The sequence below is a fragment of the Podarcis liolepis genome (assembly GCF_965112155.1).
Source record: "Podarcis liolepis genome assembly, chromosome: 3".
Classification (NCBI taxonomy): domain Eukaryota; kingdom Metazoa; phylum Chordata; class Lepidosauria; order Squamata; family Lacertidae; genus Podarcis; species Podarcis liolepis.
In genome coordinates, this window is record NC_139557.1 from 68,953,378 (window position 1) to 68,979,623 (window position 26,246).

The following is a 26,246-nucleotide window of genomic DNA, read 5'->3' on the forward strand; positions in this document are numbered from 1 at the left end:
GGGGGTGAGGAGAGCGCCACAGCTCGCTCGCGAAGCGGGACCGCCTGATCTCAAGCGCTCCTGCCTCTGTGCAGGTTGGGTTAAAAAGAGTCCCTCCCCGCCTCCTCGTCCCATCAGCTGGAGGCTCCTCCTCCCCATGCTTAGCCATCCCCCTGGCACAGGTGAGCGCGCGTGTGTCAGAGCCAGCTGTGGGAGCGCACATGTGTGCGGTTGCGGGAGCGCGCGCACATCTGGAGGGAGGGAGCGCAAGCTTTTGGATTGCTTCCTTCGTCCCGGGCTCCTTGGTGACTCCTCTGCGCTCTCCGGCCCTTTTGCTCCGTGCGCTCCTGTCGAAGGAAGCGGCGGCAGCTCAGAGCAGAAGGCAGCGCTTCTTTCGTCTCCCGCTTCGCCACTGGCTTAGCTGGGAGGTGTAACCCACTGGTCCGTCTCCCTCCTTCTCTCTCCTGCGTCTGGGGCAGCCTTCGACGGCGGCAGGGGTCCCGCCCTCCTGCACTGCAAAGGGGAATTTGCCCTGAGGCTGTCCGGTCAGCACCAAGGACAGCGCACGCAGTCCCTTGGAGCCTCGTTGTGGTCGGGCGGCCGCTGGCCGGGACCATGGGGGGCGAACCCTGGAACCAGAGCGAGCCCAACAGCACCCAGCTATTATCCTGTGGCGGCCCCAACAGCAGCCTGGAGGCAAACGGAGGCAGCCTGTGCTCTGCCCACGGCGTCAGCCCTTCCATGGTCACGGCCATCGTCATCATGGTTCTCTACTCCGTCGTGTGCGTGGTGGGACTCTTCGGCAACTTCTTGGTCATGTATGTCATCATCCGGTAAGAGGAAGCGGGTCTCGCGGGGAGGCGGTGGCGGGGTGCTTCCTGAGTTCCAGCGAAAGGGCCATTCGTGCAAATAGGCAAGGAGGGGCGGGGGGCTGGGGCAACTTTCGGGGCGATGGCTCTCCCCACCACCCCATCATGGAGACTGGAAAGGGAGGTGGTTCCCTGGTCATTTTCAGGGTGCTCCTTCAAGAAGGTGCAGCCAGGAGAAATGCAGTTCTTTTTCTTTGGTCAGGAAAGACCCGGAGAACATAAGTGTGCCCTTGAGAACCCTAAATCTGCCTTCCCCAACCCTGCTGGCTGGGGTTGATGGGAATTGTAGTCTCAGAGGGGGCACCAGGTTGGGGAAGGCAGACCTAAAGGTTTGGCTGGGAGGTGCTCTTTGGAAGACCTTCCAAAACCAGGGATTCTTTTTCATGTGGGACCCATTTTCTGCAGAAACCCCTTTGCACAGTTCACAAAAGGAGATATTTGTTGGACACATTTAAGGTGGACCAAACTGCAGTAAACCAATTGGTGCCCATGGTGCCATGGCACTTCTCATTCTCACCAATCCCTGGCTATGCTTACCACTGCCACCATGTTGATGCCTCTTCCCTCAGGAGGAAATGTATTCATGGGACTTTGCTGGTGGTGGTGGGGAATCATGTTGAGAAGAGATGCAGTCATTGCCTCTTATTTTGATGCCTCAGGACTGATATGAATGGCAGTTCTGAAGACTCTGTGCTGGCAGCAAGAAGAAGTGTGTAACTGGAAAAAGAAAGTTGTAACAGGGAGCATGCCTGATTGTGCAAGTAAATCGGTTTGGAGTTGGAGTGGTGGTCAGGTGATAAGACTTTATTTTTAAAAAGAGAAGAAATTCTTCTTGAGTGACAATATGAATTTTTACAGGTGAAAAGTTTAATATATGTATTAGATAGGAAAAAAACTTTAGGTCATAGCTCTTCCTATATCCATGGAGAGAGAAAAGAACAAAACAATAACCCCTTCACAAGTAGCTCAAAAGCAGTGCCTTCTATGGCCAGGTTTGCTGTCTTAGAAATACATGACTGTACTCTTTTGCCTGCCTCCCAACTAATAAATCACTTATACAGAGATGAATGCCAACAATCCTTTCAGAAAAAATAACAGAATTTAATGGTCATATCCCCCCTACTGACTTTCATACCAAAATGTTCCCACTTTATTTCAGTTGTGAAAAGATCTGAAACCCACCCACCCCCATTTAAAGGTTTGCATTTTCTGGGCAAGTAAGCTCCTCTTCCAAAGAAATGTTGTGCAATATTCTTCCACAGAAATACTTCTGTCAGATGCAAGTTTACTGCAAAGAGATTTGTTGCCCATTTGGGGGTGGGGGGGGCGACACAACACTCTTCTGTATGTGGAATGGGTTTTCTTGTTGCCTTTGTGAAATTAGATTTCTTTAATGAATGCCAGGTAGGACAGCAATCAAATTTGCTCCTAGCACCCGGCTAACATTTAGGAGAAACAAGATTACAATCAATATCTAAAAGAACACAGCACCATCTATTGAAACGATTGATAACAACAGGTGGAAACGGCTGCTTCTGAGACAACATTGGAAGGGGGGCGGAAACCAGTTTATTTATCTGAAAAATTCCACCTGGGATGGACAAAAGCCTAAAGAAGCAAAATCTTAATTTGCAAGTAATAAAGGTATTCAGTCATATTTTAAGATTTAGTAGCACCTGTAACAAAATCTTGCAGTGTACCCCTCTCAAAAGTTCCCTTAACTTACTTCCCTGGGAAACTATATAAGCAATAAGCAGCTGAAGTCAGCCTCTTTTTTCCAGCTGACACTCAAAATTCATTGGCAACTGAATTTAATTTCTTTTTGTTGGGGTGTGTGTGTCCCCAACCCTTGGGTCCGTGTGTTGACATTCTATTTCAACAAACCTCAGAGTTTTCCAAAGCTTACCACCCTCTTTTTCTCTCAATGGCCCAGTTTTGACTACATAACACCAGCATCACCCTTCGGGTTCTAGAGGGGCCTTAGGCAAAACTGTGCTCTCCCCCACACTCAGGGAGCCTACCTCCTCACCACCATTATCACCAGCTGCTCCTACTGCTGTCCCCATCCTCTTCATCATTGTGGTGACCCGCTTGCTTGACAGGCAGAGAGCCAATGTGCAAGCAGACAGTGGCATCGACTGCTCCTCCCCACCACCACCATTGGTTGAACCAGAGAGGTGAGTGATCAAACAGGAAGAGGAATAGGTTCAGGGAAGCTCTTGTTAGGGAACTCTTTGCTGGGTCATCCTCAGCAGCTGTCCAGCCATGCTAACACTGGACACCAGCCCTGCATTCACCACCTATGTCTGCTCTTAGTGGGAAGGAGTGGTGCATGTTGTTACTTATACAGCGCTATGAACTCCTTGCAGGCTGACCTGTATTGCCTTTTTTATTATTATTATTTCATCCTTTGGTTAAGAACTGAGCTAACTCAGGTTGCACAAGTAGGGATTGTGACTGAGAAGCAACACCACCTTTGACAATGATTATCTACTGTTTATTTCAGCAACATCTGCTGTTTATTTCAGCAGCAGCAATAAGAAATCTGCTTTCTCTGTCTCTTTGCAATGCTATTTCCATCTGCCTGGGAGTAAGCCCTACTTGACTCAATTGGCTTCCTTCTTCGTAGATGCATTTAGAATGTCATTGCTCTTTCGTTCATCTCCTGTTCTTCCTTTATGGGACTCAGGACAGCATGTATGGGGCTCCCACTGAACCTCCAGGAGTTGAATCCACAGTCCCACACTGCTATAAGACTAATTATTGAAATGCATTTCCTTCCTTCTCATCATTGCATAATGACTTAATTGCTTTTTCAACAGTGGTTAGAGTGCCAGGGGGATCCAATTCAAATCTCCACTAAGCCATTGAGGTAACTAGTTGGCCTTGTTATGACAATAAAATAGAAGAAACATTGTGAGCTACCGAAAGGTCTTTGGAGGAAGGGTATGTGTGGGTGTGTATTTGAGCTGATGAATGGTTTCCCACTCCATACCCCACAATGACCAAGAGCAACATTTTCATTGACAGCAGTGGATCTGAACTCTAGGAGGCTCCTTGAGAAGCACAGCAGCAGCAACCTCAATACTGAACACACAAAAAACCAAAAGTAACAGGCATCCTTTTGGGGCCAAAAGGAAAGAGTAGATGAATTCTGGTGTGAGGAATGTGCATTTCAGTCTATACTTGGCTATGAAATTCTCTAAGGCTCAAATTACATGTGATACTCATTCACATGTACCATCCCCCCCCCCATTTTTTGGTAAATCTAATTTTTAATTGTTTTTACAGAACATTTAAAAAGTAGCAGGCATAGTGTGACAATGCATAATCCAGACATTGTTCCTTTAAAAAAATATGAAATAAAGCAAAGTATCTGCTGGAAGAGACAATCTTGAGTGGGTGACTGTATAACTCCTACTTTTTAAGCATTTGTTCATTGATTCCCACCCCAGTAGCTTTCGCACCTGTGGGAACAAATATATTGGGACCTGCAGGTCTCCCATTCTGGAGAGAAAATCAACATGAGATTAGGGAAAGTGGCATAAGGAGAGGTAAGAGTGAAGCAGAATGGATTAGCTCCCTTCTGTTGGTGCTCTGATAAAAATACCAGTCTCCCACAACTGCTTTTTACTTTTTTAAAAAAGAAAATGTGGATCAAGTGGAGGAACATGTGTACTTTGAGTATGAATGACCATGGGGAACTCACTTTCTCTTGGTACTGTGAACAGTTCTATAGAATAATAATGGCATGCTAGACGTAAAGACTGTCAATCAGAAGAAACACTTCTTACTGCCATTGACTGGATTTGAGTAAGCCTTGTGTCTGCATAAACGTGGATAGAGTTACAGTCCCCAAAGTGTTTTTCACTTCCTGAAATTTTGATTATGAGTCATGTTTGATTACACTCCCTGCCGCCGCAATGCAAAGAATTAAGTCATTATTGCAACAGGTAGAAATTGGGTATCCCAATTTATGTCTGCAGCTATACAAAGACCACCCTGCCTGAAAATTGCAGAGAGTGAGGACCCTGCATAAAAGGAAGTATATGCAGAATGCTTCCATTCTGGTAGATTATTTTAGATCCATACAGGCAATTATTTTAGGTTAATACAATGACTGAAAGGATTTGTTTAATCCAAGAATGCTCAAAACATCTGAGAAAGAAGAGCATACAAGTCCAGTCAGCCTCCCTAAATCATGGGCTGGAATTTACTCAGGGCATTGTTAAATGGTGGTATTTACTGATGTGCTAATGGCCACCAATTGAGATGACTTTAAAGGGGGATTAGACAAATTCATGAAGGACAAGGCTATACAGTCACAATGGCTAAACCACCTCTAGGTTTGTATTCAGCATACCACTCAGTGCTACTTACTGTGAAACAACAGTGGAGAAAGACTATTGATCTCATCTTCTACTCATGAGCTTCTTATCTGATGGGCTACTGTGAACAGATACAATAAGCCTTTGGTTGGATCCTGAGAGACACTTCTTCTGTTCTTGATCAGGAGTGGGGAACCTTCTTCAGATAAAGGGCCACATTACCTTCTAGGCCAGTGTTTCCCAACCGGTGTTCCGTGGCACACTAGTGTGCCGTGAGACGTTGGCTGGTGTGCCGTGGGAGGGAGGCGGGTGAGTCGGGCGGTGTGAGGCGGCGGCGGCGAGGATCCGCGTCGAGCCGGGGGCGGCTCCGCGGTGGTGGTGCCGAGGTTTCTCTCTCCATTCTCCCCTCACACACACACACAGGAAATAACACAGGATCAGCTGACAGGACCCAGCCAATGGGGCGGCGGCGGGGCAGCGCGTGCAAAAGGGAGGAGCACGAGACAGCGGACGAGGAGGAGGCCGGCATGTCCGGGCAGCAGCAGCAACAACAGCAGCAGCAACTCCCGGCGACAGCTCCTCAAGCCCCGGGCAACCCTACTCCCTCACCGCCCTCGGCCGCCCTCCTGCTCCACCCGCCGCCGCCGCCGGCCACCTCGGCCCCGCCGCCGCCCCCTCCTCCGCCCGCTATCGCCGCCACCACCACAACAGCCGCCGCCGCCTCAGCTGCCGCCATCCCTCAGTCCCTCGCTTTGCTGCCTCCTCCCCCCCCACCCCCAAAGCTTGGAGGTTCCCCGGCAAGGGGGAGGGAAAAAAATTGAAAACTTTCACTTTCGTGCGTCCCTCCCGGCGTGACGCTGCGCGCTGACGTCACGGGGCTGTAATGGTGGTGTGCCGCGAGATTTTTTTCATCAAACAAGTGTGCCTTTGCCCAAAAAAGGTTGGGAAACACTGTTCTAGGCAACCTCCTGGGGGCCACTTGCCACTGGGTGGAGCCATGGATGGTAAATGTTTACCTTTGTACAGCAGGCTAATTTCTATACACACTTACACATCCTCTTTCATCCAAGCGCATGAGAGGCATTAGCAGAGTTCATGGCCTTATGGCAGCCAGGCAAAAAACACTCTTGGAGATTGCAAAACAGGCCTGAGGAGTGGCCTGGACAGATGGGGGTGGCTGGGGACAGGGTGCCCTAGAGAGGGTCCTTACGGCCAGGTAAAGAGGCTTGGAGGGCCATATCCGGCCCCTAGGCGAACCTGAGTGAAGCCTGCTTGCTCCATTTCTGCTCCCCTAGCCATGCCCCCTTGGCTGCCACAGACTGGCCAGTTTGAATAGCGGGCCTGGTGGGAACCCATGAGCCTCTGCGGCGGCCGAGGAGACATGATAACAGCCAGGAAAATGTCACAGTGCAGTGGGGCAAAGTGGAGGTGCTGCGGTGGGCCGCAACTGCCACTCACAGTGAGGTCCGGTCAGTGGCCATTTTGGCCAGGCCCCTGAAACTCAGTAGGGGCGGTGCTTATCTAACTTATTGTGAGAGGGAGTTCCATAGATCAACACCCACAATGTTGATTTCCCCTTCAATGATCTTGACTTGGGGTATACAGGGTAAAGAGGTCATTAAGGTTTTCTGGGCCTAAGTTATTCAGGGCTTAGTACACTAACCTTGAACCTGGCCTGGTTGATCCACACACACCCTTCCAGGAGAGCAGGTGGCTTTCTTTGTATAAGCTTTGCAAAAGTATTTACATACTTTGATTATATGACCTGATAACAGAGTTTGAGGGCCAGCACTTCTTTTACCCTAACAGACGGAGGGATTGTTTGATCTTTCCATTTACCTTCTTGGCATTTAACTACTAGGTGCACTTGGGCCTGTTTCCTAGAGACATTCTTTGTTTGAGACTGCACAGTTATTGTGATCTGTAAACAAAGACCTGAAAAAGAAACCAGAATGTCAGAGTAGTACGATATCAAGAGGCCTGGAAATAGTTCTGCCAGGAACATTCATCTGGATGCAATATGTTGCTTTTGCAAATCCATTAAAATGATCTCAAGCACAAAGCAAATGATTTGCATGCTCTCCTGTCATGTCTAGCGTTGGTGCCAAAAAATTGTCCTTCGGTTTCCCAGAAGCTTTCTTCCTCTGAAAAGGAGGCTTCGGTTTTAATGCTCCATCTTCAAGGCACATTAGAAATGCTTTAGAAATTGGATGGGGTGCATTTTTGAGCTTACTTTAGCACGGTGAGGTGGCCAGGGATTGCAGGTTTTTTCATTGTAATAAACATTTATCTAGGCTTTGGAGGGAAGCTGTCATTAATGCCAAGTGTACCCCCCCCTGCCCCATAAGCCTGTTTGCTGTATGGGAGGGTCAAGGAAGAGAGGCCATGAGCTAGATCTAAACAGAAGTAGAATCAAAGTGTTTGAACAGCTGCATTGGGGGCTACGCAGTCTGTTTCCAATGAGTATTTTTAGGATGGAGCTTTCAGTCAAAATGATAGCAGCCTTTTACACATATGAAGTGGACCAGGCAGTGCTGCGTACTGAGAATCACTGGAATGTTGCATTAGTTGCTATGGATGTAATCAGTCATATTGTCTTCAGTAAAGTTTGCTAAAAGCACCATTTAAAACATGTATAGTTAAAAATAACATCTTTGAGCGATTTTCTTTCAGATGAAATGTTTGGTTTTCTTAGTCTGCTGCTAAGGTAGAAAATGAATTGTCAGTTTATTTAAAATATTTGTATAGCACTTTCACGCAGCTCTAAGAAAATGTAAGAAAGCATTTTTAAAACAATAATTAAACACAAAACACCCAAAGTAAAATACAAATCAAAACTCAATGATTGTGAGCTGAAATCTGGGCAACCTACCAACTGCTGCAGCAGCCCAAAAACCTCCATGATTTTGCAGTCTCTCCAAGACGGCTGTGAGGGAAGAGTGGATTCTGACCTCATTGGGGAGGTAATTCTAAGCTATTGTGGCAAAGGCTCTAGTCTATGCAGGGATGTTTTAACTCATACAGTGAGTTAAATGCAGTCCCTAATCAGTCAGTGCAGGGGCTCATTCAGGAAATTAAAGACTCTGGTTTGTCACTTCCAGCCCAGGCCAAGAAGTGCTTTCAAGGTAGCCAATTTAGCTTGGTGCAGAATTGGCTAAATATGTTGTCACCACTTAATATTTTCAGGAGGCAAGCAAAAACCACTTGCAATGTGTCTCCAAGGACAATCCCATGTAAAGCACATTTTGAAGCAGTCAATCTCACGGGTCGCCCACAATTCCATTTGCCATGCCTAGAAAGCATGGGTCTGAGTGGTTTTCCCCTTCCCCCACTCCTTCCCAAGGGAAAGCCCACTCTTCAGCCACAAATCAGAACAAAAGATCAGAACAGAGTGGCTGGGGAAACCCAGCCAGAAGGGCGGGGTAGAAATAAATTATTATTATTATTATTATTATTATTATTATTATTATTATTATTATTATAGCAATCAGCTCTGATTGAGCACTATGTCTGCAAAGGATGATTACCATACTTCCTATTACAAACCCTCACTCAAGAGCCTAGGATCTTGCTCTTGATAGCATCATGTCTTTCTTGTCAGGATTCAACTTTTTTAACCTTATCCCATAGCTTCTAGGCCAGTGTTTCCCAAACTTGAGTCTCCAACTGGTTTTGGACTACAACTCCCATCATCCCTAGCTAGCAAGACCATTGGTCAGGGATGTTGGGAACTGTAGTCCAAAAACAGCTGGAGACCCGAGTTTGGGAAGTGCTATTCTAGGCACTAGTTTTGCAAAACTGGGACAGGTGCTCCTTGATGTCTTGTTATAACTGATACCCAAACCAAAAGGCACTCTTTGTCTCATATGATCAGCTGCCCAATGACCAAGGTCAGAGCTACAACAATGAGATGGAAAGAAGTGGAGTAGGGTAGCATTTCGCACACCTTTCATAGGTAAACATGCAGAGATTCCACAGCAGTAGAACCAGGGGTATCTATTATATTGCAACATTTTCAAATGCAAAAAAAAAAATGTGACAATGTTCAAAATTCAAGAAGTTGGGGTTAAATGCCAAATAATGTCAAGTTCTGGAATCCTTGAGAAATTCCCTTCTAGTGTTAGAAGAGTGGCTGAGGAAACCCAGGCAGATGGGTGGGGTATAATAATAATAATAATAATTATTATTATTATTATTATTATTATTATTATTACTACTACTACTACTACTACGATTACTACTACTCCCTCCCTCCCTTTTTAAAATGTAATCTTTAAGCCTTTTGAGCTTCACAGTGAGAAACCGAGGGGGCAATTCCATTCTATACTCACACCTGTGGGGCACCCCATTTAATTCCATGGGGTTTCCTTCTAAATAGCATGAAGAGAATTGTGCTGTCAGTCTCAGAAGTTGGAAGGAGTGAAGCAACACTTTTAGTAGCTAAGGATGAGGCTTCAATGCCTGTCTAGATCTTTGCCCCTCAAAATGGGTAGAAGCAGCAAAAAAGATGATACAAGATAAGAAAATATAAACTAGCATGCATCATTTATACAGATCTTGTTGTAGATTGATTTTTTAGCATGGAATACAAACACAGACCTTACTGTAGCCAGTTAATCAAGCCATCTCCTGCCTCATCCTGACTGTCTACATTGACTAGTGACATCTCTTAAAGCTTTCAGTTGCAGCAGGACTTCTCAATCCATCCTGGCTTCCAAGCCCTACTAAGTGTAATTCTGCCCTTAATGGTCAAAAGCCTTAGCGCAGCCACTTGCTGGCGTTGCTTATGTACCTGAATGTTAACATTGCTTAAGAGAAATTTCATTTGGAAAAGATATTAGCAGCCATCTGGGGAAGGCAAATAAAAGAGAATTGGGAGCATCTTATGAGTTTATATTGGAAGGAAAATAATAGATCTTCTGCCAAGTATCTCGAGTTGTACTGCTAGGATTGCAATAAAGAAATACAAATAAAATGCTTGGTATCGCCTCTTTTTTCATTTAGCTTTGGCTCCTGTCATAAATATGTAATAAAAACCATGAAACAAAATTATGAGAAAGTGTCAAAGCGAAAATAACTTTAATCATAGAAAAACTCTGGAGGTGCGTATTACATATTCCATCTTGAATATGGCTCCTTATCTGTCCTATTCTCACTCGATAACAATAAAGGAGCAATGTAAACACTGCCCTCGCAAACAGGAAATCATCTTTCTTAAATGGAGAAATATGCTATTCTTTATAGGTGTGGAAAAATGAGACAACTTCATCATAAAGATAGGACAAAATGCAACATGGCCTAACCTAAGAATATAAAATGTAATAGGGAGAAAATGAAGAAGGAGGTTAATAAAAATGTAAATGATACTATTTGAGTAGCTGGACAGCACATATTTCTTAACCAGATTTCCCAATAGCTGCATAGATGGTTGCCCAGGGCAGCAATTTATAATGGGTACCAGTACTGCAGCATCAGATAGAAGAGACCTTTCCAGAGAAACATTGGTATGCCTGCTTCTTTTCCTCAGGAATATCATTAGCACAGTTTATGAATTCAGGTTGGTTTATGAATTGTGTGGACATACAGTATAAGTCAAGAGTAACAGGGTCTGGCCTGTTTGGCTTAGCAAATAACTAGTCACAGGGATAGGATTGCAGCCTTTGAATATCAAGCAGGTAGCATAGTCAAGTGGGGCGACTTATAATTTAATTCTAGTGACTTAAGGGAATACACTCCAGGATATTCTGCCACAGCAGGAGCACATATGCAAAAAGGCACCATAAATTTAGGGAGACAGAGAAAGGGGTTTCTTTCAAAAATGGGATTTAGATGGGATTGAGTCAGCATCAGAGCCCTAGCTTGAAAAAGAGCTGTCCTTATGCTCACACAACCCTACTATCTTCACGCTGATCTCAGGTTTGAGAAGGGGAATGTCCTCAGTGAGACCCCCCCCCTCCATTAAGGCTATTGATAAAGGCTCTGGACAAGGGTTGTGCTAACCATGTTATGAGTTAGTGCATTTTCTTTAATACTCATTTTATTTTTCAGTCTCTTCACATATAAAAAGGCCTGTGTGGATGCTAAAGCTGTGAAAATCCATGTGACTATTGCCAGGTGCAGGACAGTAAGCACATAAAGTGAATTTATGCAACCAGCCAGAGTACATCTCCGCTTAAGCCATGCCTTCCTGCTTTTGATCTCTCTTAGATATCTCAAAATGCAGGCATCAAGTGCCTTTCTTGCAGACCCCTTTGCCCTTTGAGTTGGGTTCAATGACACTTTGTGGTAGACATTTATTTGCTGCTCTTTGGCAGCATACAGGGCACCTAAACCCAAGTACCTCAGTTGAATTCTGTTCAGTGGAACGGGCAGCCTTGTCCTATGGGACTGCTTTAGCTGTAGTGGCAGAAACAGGAGTTTATGTCATTGATACTTAAGAGCATCCCAACTACAATGAGTGAAGCAGAGCTTTGGGGCTGTGTCCATAGAAGAGATCTAAAATCACTTTGGTTCTCATTGGGTAAGATGCTGTGAAATAGACACCTTGCTCACCACCTCAATTAAGTGGCCCACAAGAAGAACAGGACAGAGCACAACTCCAATACAGGAGGGACATTCTCACCCTGCCTAGAATAGCTTTCCAATGGCATGATGGAGAGTTCCGCTCTCCTCTCTGTAAGAACATTGTTTTATAAGTATTAATAAATAAGTATTTATATACAGTTATATACATTATTGTATGTATCTGTTTATGTGCTTATTCCTGTAGGAAACCCATAATGAATAGGTACAAAATATGTGCATAAAATTATTTATCTAATTATGTATATAATCTATGAGAAATGTTTATATTTCTACTACTAGAACAGGTGGGGGGAAATAGCATGCTTCTCATCAAGATCAAGGAGAAAAATGGGAATTAGGGATAAAATATCTACAGATAAGCTTGATACTGAGTCCCCCACCCCCCGAAAATTCTTTCTGTACCATATTGCTGGACCAAGGCACAAAAATACAATATTCTTAATCCCTAGTCCTCAAATCAGACACTAGTCTGGTTATAACTGTGTTTGATCTTGCTATAGCTTTTCATTCCTCTGCTTTGTTGACTTTCTTAGATATACCAAAATGAAGACTGCTACCAACATCTATATTTTCAACCTTGCCCTGGCAGATGCCTTGGCAACAAGTACGCTGCCATTCCAAAGTGTGAATTACCTCCTGGGAACATGGCCGTTTGGTACCGCCATTTGTAAGATTGTTATCTCCATAGATTACTACAACATGTTCACAAGCATTTTCACTCTCTGCACAATGAGTGTGGATCGCTACATAGCAGTTTGCCACCCAGTCAAGGCTCTGGATTTCCGCACCCCCAGAAATGCCAAAATTGTCAACGTCTGTAACTGGATTGTTTCTTCAGCCATCGGCATCCCAGTTATGGTGATGGCAACCACCAAAGAGAGCAATGGTGAGTAAGGATTTCACACACCATTTCCAGATGCTCAGTTATTTCAGCAGTGGCAGGAAGGCAGGGAATGAAGGAGAGAGAAACTCAGGCAGAAATCAAATTTCTAGGTTACCTTCCAGTGAAAGTCAGAAAATTTAGTAGCATGTGTAATTTACAATGAAAAAGGGACTTTTCTATACCTCACACTCAAATGGGGGACTCAAAAGGCATCCACCCCCAAATGGTGATACTTCCACTCGAGTGAAAAATCAGACATTTGGTTCACACATTGAGACACACTGATTATGGAAATGGGAACTGGATCTTAAAGGGAGGACATTTGCAAATTAATATCAAGAAAGAGAGGAATGATACCCTGCTAAACATTAAGGTACTCCCAGAACACCCAGAAGTAGGAAATTTGGTATGCACATACATAAAACATGAGTCACAGTGATTACTGGGAATGCATCAAAATAGGATATTTTAATACCTAATAAGAAATAATGTTTACCTAAAAACAGAGGCCGACACTCTGGCAAAGAACAAGCCAGTCCACAAGTACAATGCAAAATAGAGTTGTTGAAGGTTTGTTGGTTCTTCACACACTTCCATCAAACTGTGATTATGTGGGTAGAAAGAAGAATTTCTAGAAGCTGCAAAGAACATTATGGTTGCATAAAGGGAGCCTCATTTAGAAGTAGTGCATCTACATTTTATTTTTATTTTTTGGCTACATCTATCTTTTTTTATGTAACCCATAGTAACTAAGCAGTTTAGGATACAATCCTGCACCCACTTTCCTGGGAGTAATCCCCTTATAAGACAGTGGGAATTACATCTACATAAGTAAAAAGAAGGTTTTGCTGTTAATCAATAAACTAATCAGCTAAGAATGGAATTATATCTTGTCTACTATAAAGTGAGCCGGACCATTCCAGTGGGACTTGCTCCCAAGTTAATGTATATAAGTTGTGGTTCATTTAGTGCTGGAGACCCAATTTAAGTGGTGGCACTGTGATTTAAAGGCACACTTTTATATTTAGATTATTTTAGAATTAGATAGCTACTTATAACAGGGAATGAAAAAGCAAGATATTTAATGTGATTTTTTTCTAATAGCAGTGAACGACACTTTTTGTTATTAAATAGTAAATTATCTCCGACTTTCTTTTGCTCCTAACTGGAAAGAAGGAAGGAAGGAAGCAAGGAGACAGCTATGAGTTCCACTAAGCTATCTAACAGTCAAAGTGATGCTTTTTGCCCAAAACTATTGCTGGTCAGCTTAAGGAAGCCTAGTTATGTGAATCTTACCTCCTATTTTCTCTTTTTAGAGAAATGCTTTTATATGGAAAATAGGCTAATTTAAGCCAACAAGACTCTATTCAGGGATATTTTCCTTGCACAGAAGCACTTTATCAAGGTCCCTGATTATGCAGAGGGTTCTGCTCATTTTCAAGCAAACATGAATAAAACTTCTGCAGACAACTCCCAGTCAACATGAGAAGTTCAGGGATTGAACAGGCAGACATACATAGGGGCATTTGGAGTGGGACTTGTATGTGTGGCCCTGCCCTTATTGATCTTTTGAACACTGAATCTCCCCCCCCCCTAAAAATTCTATGTTGTAAACATCACACAAAAGTCAGTGAGTTTTCTTACAGGCTCACACCACAGTAGAATATAGTTATGGCCTTGGATGGAGGGGGCAAGAGGAAGAACAGGATTAAATGTAAATAAATAATTCTCTCAAACCTCATTTCTTTCTTTTTCTTTTCCTCCTAGGATCTGTTGATTGCACACTTATATTCTCTCACCCAGCATGGTATTGGGAGAACTTGCTGAAAATCTGTGTTTTCATCTTTGCCTTCATCATGCCTGTCCTAATTATCACGGTATGCTATGGGCTCATGATTTTACGCCTGAAGAGTGTCCGAATGCTCTCTGGCTCCAAGGAGAAGGACAGGAATCTTAGAAGGATCACCAGGATGGTCCTCGTGGTTGTGGCTGTCTTCATCGTCTGCTGGACCCCCATCCATATTTACGTTATCATTAAAGCCTTGATCCATATCCCAGAAACTACTTTCCAGACCGTCTCCTGGCACTTCTGTATTGCTTTAGGGTACACAAACAGCTGCCTTAATCCCGTCCTTTATGCCTTTCTAGATGAGAACTTCAAAAGGTGTTTCAGAGAGTTCTGCATCCCCACAGCTTCAACCATGGAGCAACAAAACTCCACCCACGTCCGACAAAACACTCGCGAGCATGCCTCCACCGCCAACACGGTGGATAGGACTAACCAGCAGGTATGACTAGCAGTGGAGATGCCATCTCTGGATTCGGGAATCCCTCCTGGAGATGACATGAATTCTGAAATTACAGTCTTTACTGATGTGTAGCTTCGGGAAGATGTGCCACTCTTTTTGATTTATCTTCCCTAACTGGGGAGTCATGGAATGATGACTCCAGGCACCATCAGTCCCAATTGGGTTTTGGGAAACTAGAGAGCTCCCAGATGTACCTTGCATGGCCAGGCCCTTGTCTGTGTATCATTGTGATATTTATTCCATAGCTGAGAAAGGAGAAGATGCTTTCATAGTTTTTGAAGCAACAGAATGTTTGCTATTGCTTAACATTCTAGAACTGTATATATTTTAAGAACTGCCTTGTACCCAGTCAGAATCAATGTAACTAAGGTCTATCAGCCCTTCTAGCACCTGGCCTTACTGCCAGCCCTCAGGGCCCTTGATAGCCCTCCTTCTTTAGACTTCTGATTGGCAAGCAATAGATTTTCAGTCAATACTTTTAGACATGTCTGCATCACTATGATTCATACTACATGAGCAGACCCTGATGATCCATTTTCCTACCATGGCTTTTGTGAACAAGTAACCCATAGATTTATTTGGTTGTGATCTCACCTTGAAATAGCTATCTATTTTGCAATGGGTCATATGGAAATTCACAATGGGGAGGTGTTTTTGTGAGCAAGCTCGGTTGGGCTGAACTCACAAGCCCCTGATCTTCTGTTGAGTATTCACAATTTATTCAGTAGAGGTATTCCCAGTGCTCATTCCAGGGGCATGTGTGTGTGCGTGTGTCTTGGGGAAGGGTGTTCTTGGGAAAGATGCCCTCTGTTGTGCTCCTTGGGCACAATCCACAAAAATGTTCAGAGGGAAAGAAAAGGCACTTGAAGGATGCTCTTTCTTCTCTTTGCTCCAGCCACTGCTCATAAGCTTAGAGGGGACAATTGAAGAGGGAGCAACACCATGGGGAGGGGGCAGCAGGTCCAGGAAAGAGGTCTAGTATCCAGCATCTGTCGGTGCCCAACAGTACTTGCCCCAATATCCTAGCCCTGTGAACTACCCAAATTACAGGTTTGTTTCACCTTCATTTTGTAAAGAGTAACTGCCAGGGTTGATTCCCACCACAGCTATCAACCACTCATGTGATACACAGACCCCCTACTTTCAGAATTGTTCAAACAACCCTTTCTCCAAGTCTGGCCCTTTTGCATATTTCTTCTTTATCCTCCATGGTGGCTCTCTTCCTCTTCTTAGTAATTTCTCCCCTTTGTCCTCCACCACAGACCACATTTCTGGGGCTCCATGACAGATTTTCATTGTGCATGCATGGTGGGCATTTGCAATGGCGGTGGAGAAATCATTGCAGAAATAAGGGACAGCTGATCAGACAGTTAACAAGGTTGCTGTTGGTGAAGAGCAGCAGGAGAAGGGAATAGATGCTCCTTTTGCAAGCTGGTTTGGGTCCCCAGATCTAAAGCTGTAAAATCTCTCCAATCAAGGCCTGCTCAGAATTTACCTGAAGTGTAGTTACCAACTCTAAGTAGCAAGCAAAGATATCAAGATCATTTAAAAGTGTTACTTCATTATCTTGAGACGAGCATTGTGGCTGAACTGAAATTCGATGACTCTGAGGATGGGGAAAGGGGTCACACTACTAATATTGGTATGGAGATATGGTAAGCTTACGGAGGCCTCCTAAATGCCTTAATGTTTCAACAGGAACTTTGAGTGCCCTTGTCTAACAGAAGTACTCTAAAATTGGGAAATTAAAGGAATTTATGTGCCTGTTTCTAAGAAAAGACCCACTTAGATGAAAAATCTAGGAATATTTATGAAGTCCTCCCAATTTGTGTGTGGTTTCTTGAACCTTGCCTTGAAATGGCGACCTGTAGGCACTTGTCAATATTGTAAAATTTCATTCTTATCTATAACATTCATAACCACAGAGTTCAGGTGAGTATGTGTGGTTCTCCCCTTCCCTGCTGCAATTTAATCCTCACCACAACAAGTGAGGTAGGTTTGGCTGGATGGCATGATAGGGAACCAGTCCAAGGTGACTCCATGAGTTTCATGGCTGAACAAGGAATTAAACTGAGTCCTCCCACTACTCTAATTCAGCTCTCCAACTTTCCATTTCTCTTCGCATTCTTCATTTGAAGTAGTTCTGAGATTCAGGTTCAAGGCCCGTGTCCTACTGCATCAGTCCAAAAATGCCACATGTGCATCCTTTCCAAGATTTATTTTAGCCAGGAGATTTTGCCCAAGGCATTTTAGTATCTGAGGCAAGTGGTGGGATGGCAACAACCCCCAATTCCATGTACAGAAACTGACTGGTCTGACAGCCAGTTCTTATTTCAATACTGGCAATGGGATAGTGTTCTTCACTGCACCTGAGGGCAGCAGGCTAGTTTCAAGTGTTTGGGAGAACCACTGCAACTATCATTCTGAAATGTGCAGGCTGCACCCCATCAGAGGAGGTGATAATACCTGCAAATTCTATCCAATTCTGGAACAAAATGAAAAATATTTTCTTTTTCCTTTTTAATATCAAATTTCAAAGGTACCCTGCATGCAAATCCCCTGCATATATCTGCCTACAATTTGGCAGGTGTGATCCAATGGGGGGACAGGGCTGCTATTCCTGCAAATTTCATCTAGTTCTGTGAAAAAGAAAAGAATCACTATTTTCAGATTCCCCATTATAGTGAAAGTGAGGCCAGGGAAGCTTTATTGTTAGCAGATGGAATTTGGTCCCAATTAATGAGTTGAATTGGAAAGATACAGAACAGCTCTGAAACAGACCGTACTGCTTCCCAAAGCTACAGATGCATGCTAAATCTTGTGAATGGCACACACGCCCATAGGACTGCAGCTCTTCAGAATGCTCCAAAATTTAAAAGGAACCCATTGTGTGTAGGGACATTCTGGGATCATTTCCTTTCCGCTTGCTATACCTCTTATTTATATGACTCATTTTCAAAACTGTTCCATGGCCCTCTAGCAGGTGAAGGAGGAAATGAGAACTACCTCGTATTTTTGTTGAATTTGTTTGTTTTCCCAACATTTCAACTTTAAAAATAAAACCTTAAAAGTGATGGGGGTGTTTTTACTTAGTAGTAGCAATGTGAGTCTGCAGTCATAAACAAAAAATGCTTAAATACTACTGAAATCAACTGGATTTTAGTGGCCTGAGGATAGGATTGTTGTTTAAGACATTACTGTAAATAACATTACATTCAAAAATAGGGTCAGGTTTCAAACAATAGTTTTTCATCAGTGGCTACAGAAAAGAGAACATCTATTAATGCAGTCTACAAAGGACCCATTGAAGCAAAGGAACAATTGTACTCTGTGTTTGATATGTTATGTAACGTAGTGTGTGTTGTATTTTTATATTCTATATAGTCTGGGTTGTGTAGGTCCAAATCTTCAGTTGGTGTAGGTTAATGAAACTTTGTTCAACTCGGAGAAGACATCAAGATGAAGCTGTGCCCAGCATGCCCCAATCCTCTGGGTAGAATATTTCATTATTATGACTCTTCTGAAGTTCTCAACTACAAGTTTGGTAACATGAACCCACAAGGCAGACACTGGACAGTTGACCAAGAGCTTGTCATAAAGGGAACTGCCATCTCAGTTTCAAAGTCCAAATGGATCTACAAATGAACTTTCCCCACAAATCACTCTCATGTTGGCATGTTGCTAGAGAAAGCGAAGATAATGTTAGAAACAATGAATGGAGTGTGAAATGTTGGCAACTGGTGAGAGGGGAGGTTTGCACGGGTGAGAAGGAGGAATGGTGGCGGAATTTGATTCAGTTCACACTGAGAAACAAATCCACACTTTCTGAAACAATATGAGAACTGAAACTTTAAAAACCAAAACTCGCAAATTGCTGCAGAAATGTGGGAACTGAATTTAGGATTGGAAACTAAGAACAAAAACTGACAGCTCCTTCCATCCCTAGTGAGAAGTTGTGGGGGGTGCACAGTGTGTGTTGGAGTGGGGTGGGAATCTCAACATTTAAAAGGGATCCACACTATGAATTTAAGAAGCAGATCCATTTTGACAACTTCATAAACATTGTGGTTCTACTAGTGGTTATTAACTTGAAACCTGAAAAGCAAATATGTTTCTTTGTGTGCACCTTCCGATATTTTCTCCTTTAATCTTGCAACTGCCCACCTCCTTTCTGGGATAATAGGTCAGTTCCAACCAGATGGGCTTTTAGAAAGGTTTTGAGGTAAGAGAGAGAAATGGCATCACCCAGCTGATCTGAGAGACAGTTCCAAGCCTATGGGGCAGTAGAGTCTTTTGAGGGAAGTGCAACATGGGATGCTGCCTTAGAATGAGTCAGGCCACTTGTGTCCATCCAACTGAATATTGTCCATGCTGACTGTCACCACTTTCCAAGATATCAGAAAAGGCTCTCCCAGACCTACCTAGAGATGTTAGGGCTTAAACCTGTGACCTTCTGCATGCAAAGCTGATGCCTCACCACTGAGAAGCAGCCCCACCCCAGTCAGGAGAAGTGTCCATGTCCACTGCTTCTATTTTCCATCCTGCAGTTCTGTATTTTACACTCATATACTGTTGTGCAATTTTTAGCTCATCCAGTATCAAAAGGAGTCCAGAGAGGCAGGCTGATTACCATTTACACAGGAGTAACTGAGGTTGCAAGATTATGGCTTCTCCATGACTACCAGGGGAGTGAATGGAATTTGAAGCTTGGGTCTCCTACCAAGCCATATATTGCCTCAGATTGGGTTACTTATTCTAAGAAAATAAATTAGTGATGTATCAGATACATTGCATGTATTGCAGAGATGAAGCATCAAGGTTTACACTGGAACCAGCCTGGGTTCCTCAGACTTTGTTGTTCCATGTTGTCATGTGAAAGGGTATTCCTACCACCTCAAAATGGCTCCGCTCAGATTTGCCCCCTGAGAAAGGGATGGCTCATGCTGAGCAAATTCGCCCAGCATCATTTGCAAGCAGCAGGGTGGACAAATTAGCTCATTTCTTTTCTCTCTCACTGTATTTCTTTCCTTTCAGTTGGAACTTCTGGAAGCTGAAGCCACACCTCTGCCGTGACAGGGCCCCCTGCCGTGTAGCAACCCCAAACCAGTGCCACTGGGTGGCTGTGCTATTAGTGTGGTGGGGGATATGGAGGAGACTGATGCTCTCTCTTGCCCGCCTCGCCCCAAGGCAAGTGCCTGCATATAGTATCCATCAGAATGATTTGCCCCTGTGGCAAAATCCCATTGCACAAATAACTTCAAAAGAGAGTCTGACCAAATGGGAACTTTGCACTCATCTACGGTACTGAGAAATCGAGCCACACAGAACATGATTCTGAGATTAGACAGCCTTACCTGAAACCAGACTCAAACTGCAGTGGCTCAATGCCAGAGTAATCCCATCTGCCCCCTACTCCACTCCCTAAAAGGATCAGAGGTATGGGAAAAGGGAATCCAGTGGAGATTATCACTCAGAAGTACCGTACTTTTCCGTGTATAAGACGAGGGTTTTTTTACTCTAAAATAATGTTAAAAATTGGGGGGGGGCGTCTTATACACGGATAGTGCATATGCGGGATGGGCAATTGGTTGCAGCTGCAAGCAGGAACTTGTCAGCGGCGATTGGGTGGGTGATTAGTGGCTGCTGCAAAGGCTGCTTAGGATTGGCTGTGGCGGCGGCAGTTGGGTGGCTGATTGGTGGCTGTGACAAGGGCTGCTGTGGATTGGCCGCTGCTGTGGCAACTCTGTGTGCAATTGGTGTCTGCTGGCGGCGAATGGGCTGACGCTTGTTTTCTTCTGTGATGCATGAGATTTCAGCGTCGGGTGAGTGATTTTCATGGCTCAACAACTTTGGCAATCCTCCCCCAAAAAACTCTGAGCCATCTCACCCCATTTTCTTAAATTGGAGTCCCCAAAAGTAGGGGGCATCTTATACACAGAAAAATAAGGTATATAGCCAATGCATTTGCATAGGACTTGAAATAGGTCATTTTTATCTATATGTGTTTAGTTGAGCAGATTCTCTCCCCCCCCCCCAATACAATTATTTCCAACATATCATTCTCAGTGAGAAAAAATGATTTTCAAGCTAGCTGCAGTAACAAGACTGATCAAAGCTACCTCTGAGTGTTAGTGGAGGTTGTAACCCTCATCTGTTGAAGTCCTCCATTTCACTAAGATTTCATCCAAAGAAGATTCTTCATCTATATTCTGTGCTGACTTGGAAAAACAATCTCCTTCTTTACACATTTACAAATATTTGAAGTGCAAAATTATGGAGTGAGGCAGCAGATGGAGTGTGGAAAAGCTTTTGTGTTGTTGCTGAATGTATGTATAAAAACAGAAGACAACTGTAAATATTGTAATATACCATAGTCAATACTTGTATATTCAGTGATAGATTAGGAAATAAATTATATCCATATATTATTACATGTGCATAAAATAATTGTTTGTGTGTGTGAATAACTACACCTGTAAAGTAGTTGAGCATTTCTAATATACTTAAAATTGATTTACTACTTATGTAGCAGGAAATTATTGATTTTGTTTAAAATTAAAAGATGGGCAGTCATATTATATAAGGTTTTTTGTTCTGTTACCAATGCCATCATCTGCTCCTCTGTTATATGATAGCAGCAAAAATAATTCACAGCTTACAAAAGCATACTCTGTAAAAAGAAAAAAAAATCTAATCTCCAGAATAAGCAACAGTAATAATTGTCTAGATAATTTGTAGTTCTATATCATTTTCTACTTGCTGTTTAATGTGTGCTGTAATTAAATGGTCAAAAATTACCCAGGAAGCAAAAAGCACTTTGATGAATTTGTGTGCATTAAAAAAGAAAAATCATATCCATGGTTTCTTTTTAAAAATTTCTGCCACTGCATTTTCATTGCTGCTCTGCTCAGTTGTGGAAGTGGTATCTGCTTAGTGTGTAAAAAAGGAAGTCTACTCTTCATCTTGACTGAGATGATGAAATTCAGTTACTTTTAAAGTGAGATCAAGTTACCTTAGCTTTTTGTATCCATGTGTACATGATTATGTAAAAACATGTATGAAAAAGTGCCTTATTTTTCTCTTGCATCTCAATTCTCTTTTGAAATCATGCTTTTTGCTAGCTTCAGCCTTTGGTGAACCAGTTTTTTTGAAATGTATCATGAAGGTTGATGTTATTAACTGTTTCCCGATTTTGACACAAAATAATGCATTGCACCAAATCATTCCCCCAACCACTGGCTCTTACTGATGTTGAATTGAGTTTTACTCAGCGTAAACCCACTGAAATTTCAGTGGGTCCGCTAAGACTGAAACTTAGCTGAACACCATCCCAACCTTTCATTTTTAGAAGTTACCCACCTAACCAACCATCAAAGCTACTAGGCTCAAATCAACCTTCAAAGGAAGAAAGAGAGAAAAGAGTGGTAAAATCTAAGGAAGGGTGGAGGGAGAAAGAAATGGGGGGGGGAGTGTCTTCAACAGGAAGTAGGTCAATAACTTAGAGATTCCCAATTTTATTTTATTTTATTACTCTGGGATAATGCATTATTTAGATATACTGGCCTAAAACCCACCCATCAAGGCAACAGTTAATTCTATAGTGTTTTCTGTCACCTCTGCACATGGCCATAGCCGGGGGGGCCAGGAGGGGCAGCTACCCCCACTAAATTAATAAAAATCAATAAAAATACACAGCAAACTGAGGTTCTCCCAACCCCCAACAAAAGGCCTGCCTATGCATACAAGTGTGTTAATATGTACAACACAAGGCTTCATCCTTTACCACTCAGTATTGGTTCATCTAGATTGTAGATCAAGAAGGAAAGGCTCTCAACTGCCTACAAATCTCTGCATTTTCTCTGTGCGGGGTGTCCTCACTGGGGCGTATTGCTGTCGCAAGCAGCAGCATCAAAGAAAGCTGGGAAAGATTTTGCGAAAACAGCATGCTACCTAGTAATAAAGTAGATTGTTGAGGAGCATGCTAAGTGAGGAACTGTCTGGATGAATCCCAGAAAGCAAAATTAAAATGGAGACCAAGGTCCATGTTTATGAAGGTCCTATTGAGAACATTTATTTAACAGTGGGGGCATGTGGCTATAATAAGCACACAGGGACACACAAATGCAAAAGTTATGGTTTGGCCATGGTGAATGTCAACTGCATGTTTACAGACACCATTCCTCCTCTTCAAGCATCCCAGGTGTTCATTGGGGACAACAAACCATTTGTCCTGCAAAGTGTGATTTGTGCCTAACACCAAAGAGCAATTCACAGGAATGGACCTGTTTTGGGACAGGTGTGCAGGCTCTGGACCAAGAGTCCATAGGATCCTAGGTATTGGATTGAGCACCAATCCAAGATCAGGAAAGAGCATTCTCAATCAGAAAGAAAATAATTTTGCTCAGGTTAAGATCTGGATTAGCCCCAAGACTGATGGTTAGGCCAGGTCAGAGCAAGCAAAAATAAATAAATTAAAAAATGGCAGTCCTCTTAGCAGAAGAGCTTCAGAAGAACTTTTTCCATTTATGCCAAGAAGAAGTCCAAGGTCACTTGTTCAGCGATGCATTGGACAAAATGTGATTTTCCATAAAATATCAAACAATATGAAGGTTTGTAGCTTAGTGGCATTGCATGCAGAAGCTCCCAGATATTTCCAGGTAGACCTGCCTCCTTCCTGAAACCATGGAGAGCTGTTGCCAGGCAGTGTAGGCAATATTGTACTTGATGGACCAATTGACTGACTAAATATGTTCCTATATTCCTATGTTCCTATATTCCTAACAGCAAAGTATGCGAGCAAAGGGCAGCCATCAGCAACAAGGAGACTGCCTGGGCACCATCTGGTGGAAAGGCAGGATAATAACAAACAAATACTGTACAGCAAACCAGTTGTGTATACAGCTGATGTGAACTAGGCTGCTGCTGATCTCTCTGTAAATTGTTTTACACATCACTCTTGGCCTCCTAATTAGAGCTACTGAAACATTGCAATCCCTCGCAGATAGAATCCAGGCAAGTCAGTCCCTGGATTAAAACTAATTTAAGTATGTTTGTAAAGCGCCCAGCACAGTATGCATCTGCATCCTCAAATCTGGCTTTTGAAAATCAACATGTAAAAGTTTTCCTTGCACAGATGTGAGCTGGTTCACCCTAGTTAAGCCAATTCCTGATATATGGGAAGGAAGAGTCCTAGCATCTACAATGCAAACCAGGCCCAGTTTCTTACAGTTAGGGGATAGGGCTCTACAGGTGGGAAAAGACAAGTTTCAGTACTAATAGTAAAAGGGACAAAGCACTTTCTTTACTCCAGAAAGTCAGGAAACAAACATGCAAACCAGCACCAGTCTTTGGCCTGGAGACTGAACTAGCAAACCATAGATATAACTCTGACCAGGTTGTTTGCAAGTCCAACTGTTTTCTAGGCAGCAGTTGGCCATTGTCTTAAGCAGCTTCCCCATATCTGGTGTCCCCCAGATGTTTTGGAGTAAAACTCCCATCATCACTGACTCATTCTGGCTGAGGCTACTGGGAGTTGTCATCCAACAACATTTGGAGGTCACCATGTTGGGTAAGGCTGATCTTAAGGCTCCTAAATTCTAAAGAAAAGCCCAGTGACTCTTGCAAGGATGTTACATTATTATTGGAAGCATCTTACTTGTTATCAGATGAAAAACTGAACACAAGAGTAGCCCCAGCAGCCAACTTGTCTAAACAACACAAGTAACGTTACTGATCTACACTCAGCACTTCAATACTCCATGTCCATTATGAACCTCTTGAATAAAACATAATTAAAGCAGAGCTCAGAGGTTACTGCATTCAAGAGCTCTCCCACATCCTCTCGGTTACGTCAAACCATTATTTCTTTTATGCCAGGAGTAGAACGATGTCTCTGAACATCACAACCTCTCTCCATGGGTTAGTCAAGCACAAGAATTTGAAATATCTGTTTGTGTGCAATATCGGAACTGTTTTCAGTACATTATTCAATGTATCTTGCTGAAAGTGATGATGGGGAGACCTCGTATCAAAGCATAAACCAACACTGCTGAACTGTGCTTTTCTGAGAAGGCATGAATATTCTTTGTAAATGTGTTACAACAAATTGTGACCTGACTTCTTTGCCCCCAATGCATTAATAAAGAAAAATCTGAATCAAACTTTTTTTCATTTATGTGTGGTGTACATCAGGTGAAGCTGGTGGAAACAAGCAGCAGAAGGGGAGGGCGGGTGGTCAGGAAATCAGCCATCGCTGCGTGGCTCTCCATGGAGACACAGCACTTCTTGTGTGGGCCCATCTCTCCACGGCCCACACCCCAGGTCCAGCTGCCAAACAAGGTCAGAGACCCTCCCTTCCACTCTCTCTTGGGTCAGTCCATTGGAGTTGTACAGTCAGTAGCACAAATATATTTACAGAAGACTCCTATGCATGTCTATTCAGAAGTAAAAAAGTAATAGACCAAGTGGCAATGGCGATGGCGAAGAGGGCCTTCTTCACCTCCTCCATTGCATCTGCAGAAAACAGCAGCAGGAGACTTTTTCAGGTGGTTCGTAATCTATCGGAACCACCTGTACCACCGGGGCCTGGTAGGGACCCCAAGATCTCCTGCAATGCTTTTGCAAAGTTTTTTGCAGATAAAATTGCTCAGATTCAGAAGGAGGTAGACTCCACCGTGGGAGCAGGGCCAGGGCGGGAGAGTACTAGAGTTCTGTCTGGTCCTGTTACATGGGATCAATTCCAATCTGTTACCTCTGAGGATGTGGACAGGCTGCTTGGACAAGTGAAACTGACCACCTGTCTCCTTGATCCTTGCCCATCCTGGCTGATAAAAGCAAGCCGGGAAGGACTGGGCGATGGGCTCTGCGGGGTGGTGAATGCTTCCCTCTGTGAGGGAGCCTTCCCAGACCCGCTGAAAGAGGCGGTCATTAAACCACTTCTTTAAAAAACATCTTTGGGGAAAGCCATGACTGTTTAAAGTGATATCCTAGCGCTTTAAATATGTGGTGAGAATAAAGGAGGAAGAGAGAGGTCTCTTCCTCAGGACAATCTGTCAGAGAACCAGCCCATCACTCTCATGGGTGCTTTGCTAGTTTATGAATTAGCACAAAACAAAAACAAACACCAGCCAGCTAGCCATAGCACTCATCTAGAAAAGAAATCCAGCACCTTTACGTGAAATTTATTTTTAACAAGGGTTGTTTGTATGTGAGAAATTATGCCTAGGGCATGGCAAGTCATGGCTGGAACTGAACCATGACTCTAAGGGTTAGGAGTTATTGCTCTGCATTGTGG

At 43.4% G+C, this 26,246-nt stretch overlaps 1 protein-coding gene across 3 annotated transcripts; it reads left to right on the top strand.

The window, feature by feature from the left end:
* Positions 1–25,092, top strand: OPRM1 (opioid receptor mu 1). Of its 3 annotated transcripts, XM_083495953.1 has the most exons (5): positions 10–812; positions 12,295–12,647; positions 14,412–14,521; positions 14,793–14,932; positions 19,988–25,092. In XM_083495953.1, exons 1-5 carry the CDS (start codon positions 595–597, stop codon positions 20,259–20,261), a joined length of 1,095 nt encoding a protein of 364 aa, XP_083352079.1. In that variant the 5' UTR covers positions 10–594; the 3' UTR covers positions 20,262–25,092. The 3 variants fall into 3 exon arrangements, with proteins under 3 accessions (XP_083352080.1, XP_083352078.1, XP_083352079.1); XM_083495954.1 differs by lacking the exon at positions 14,412–14,521 and having other exon boundaries at positions 1–812; positions 19,988–20,175; XM_083495952.1 differs by having other exon boundaries at positions 6–812; positions 14,412–14,932; positions 19,988–20,175.
* The last annotated feature ends 1,154 nt before the right edge of the window (positions 25,093–26,246 follow it).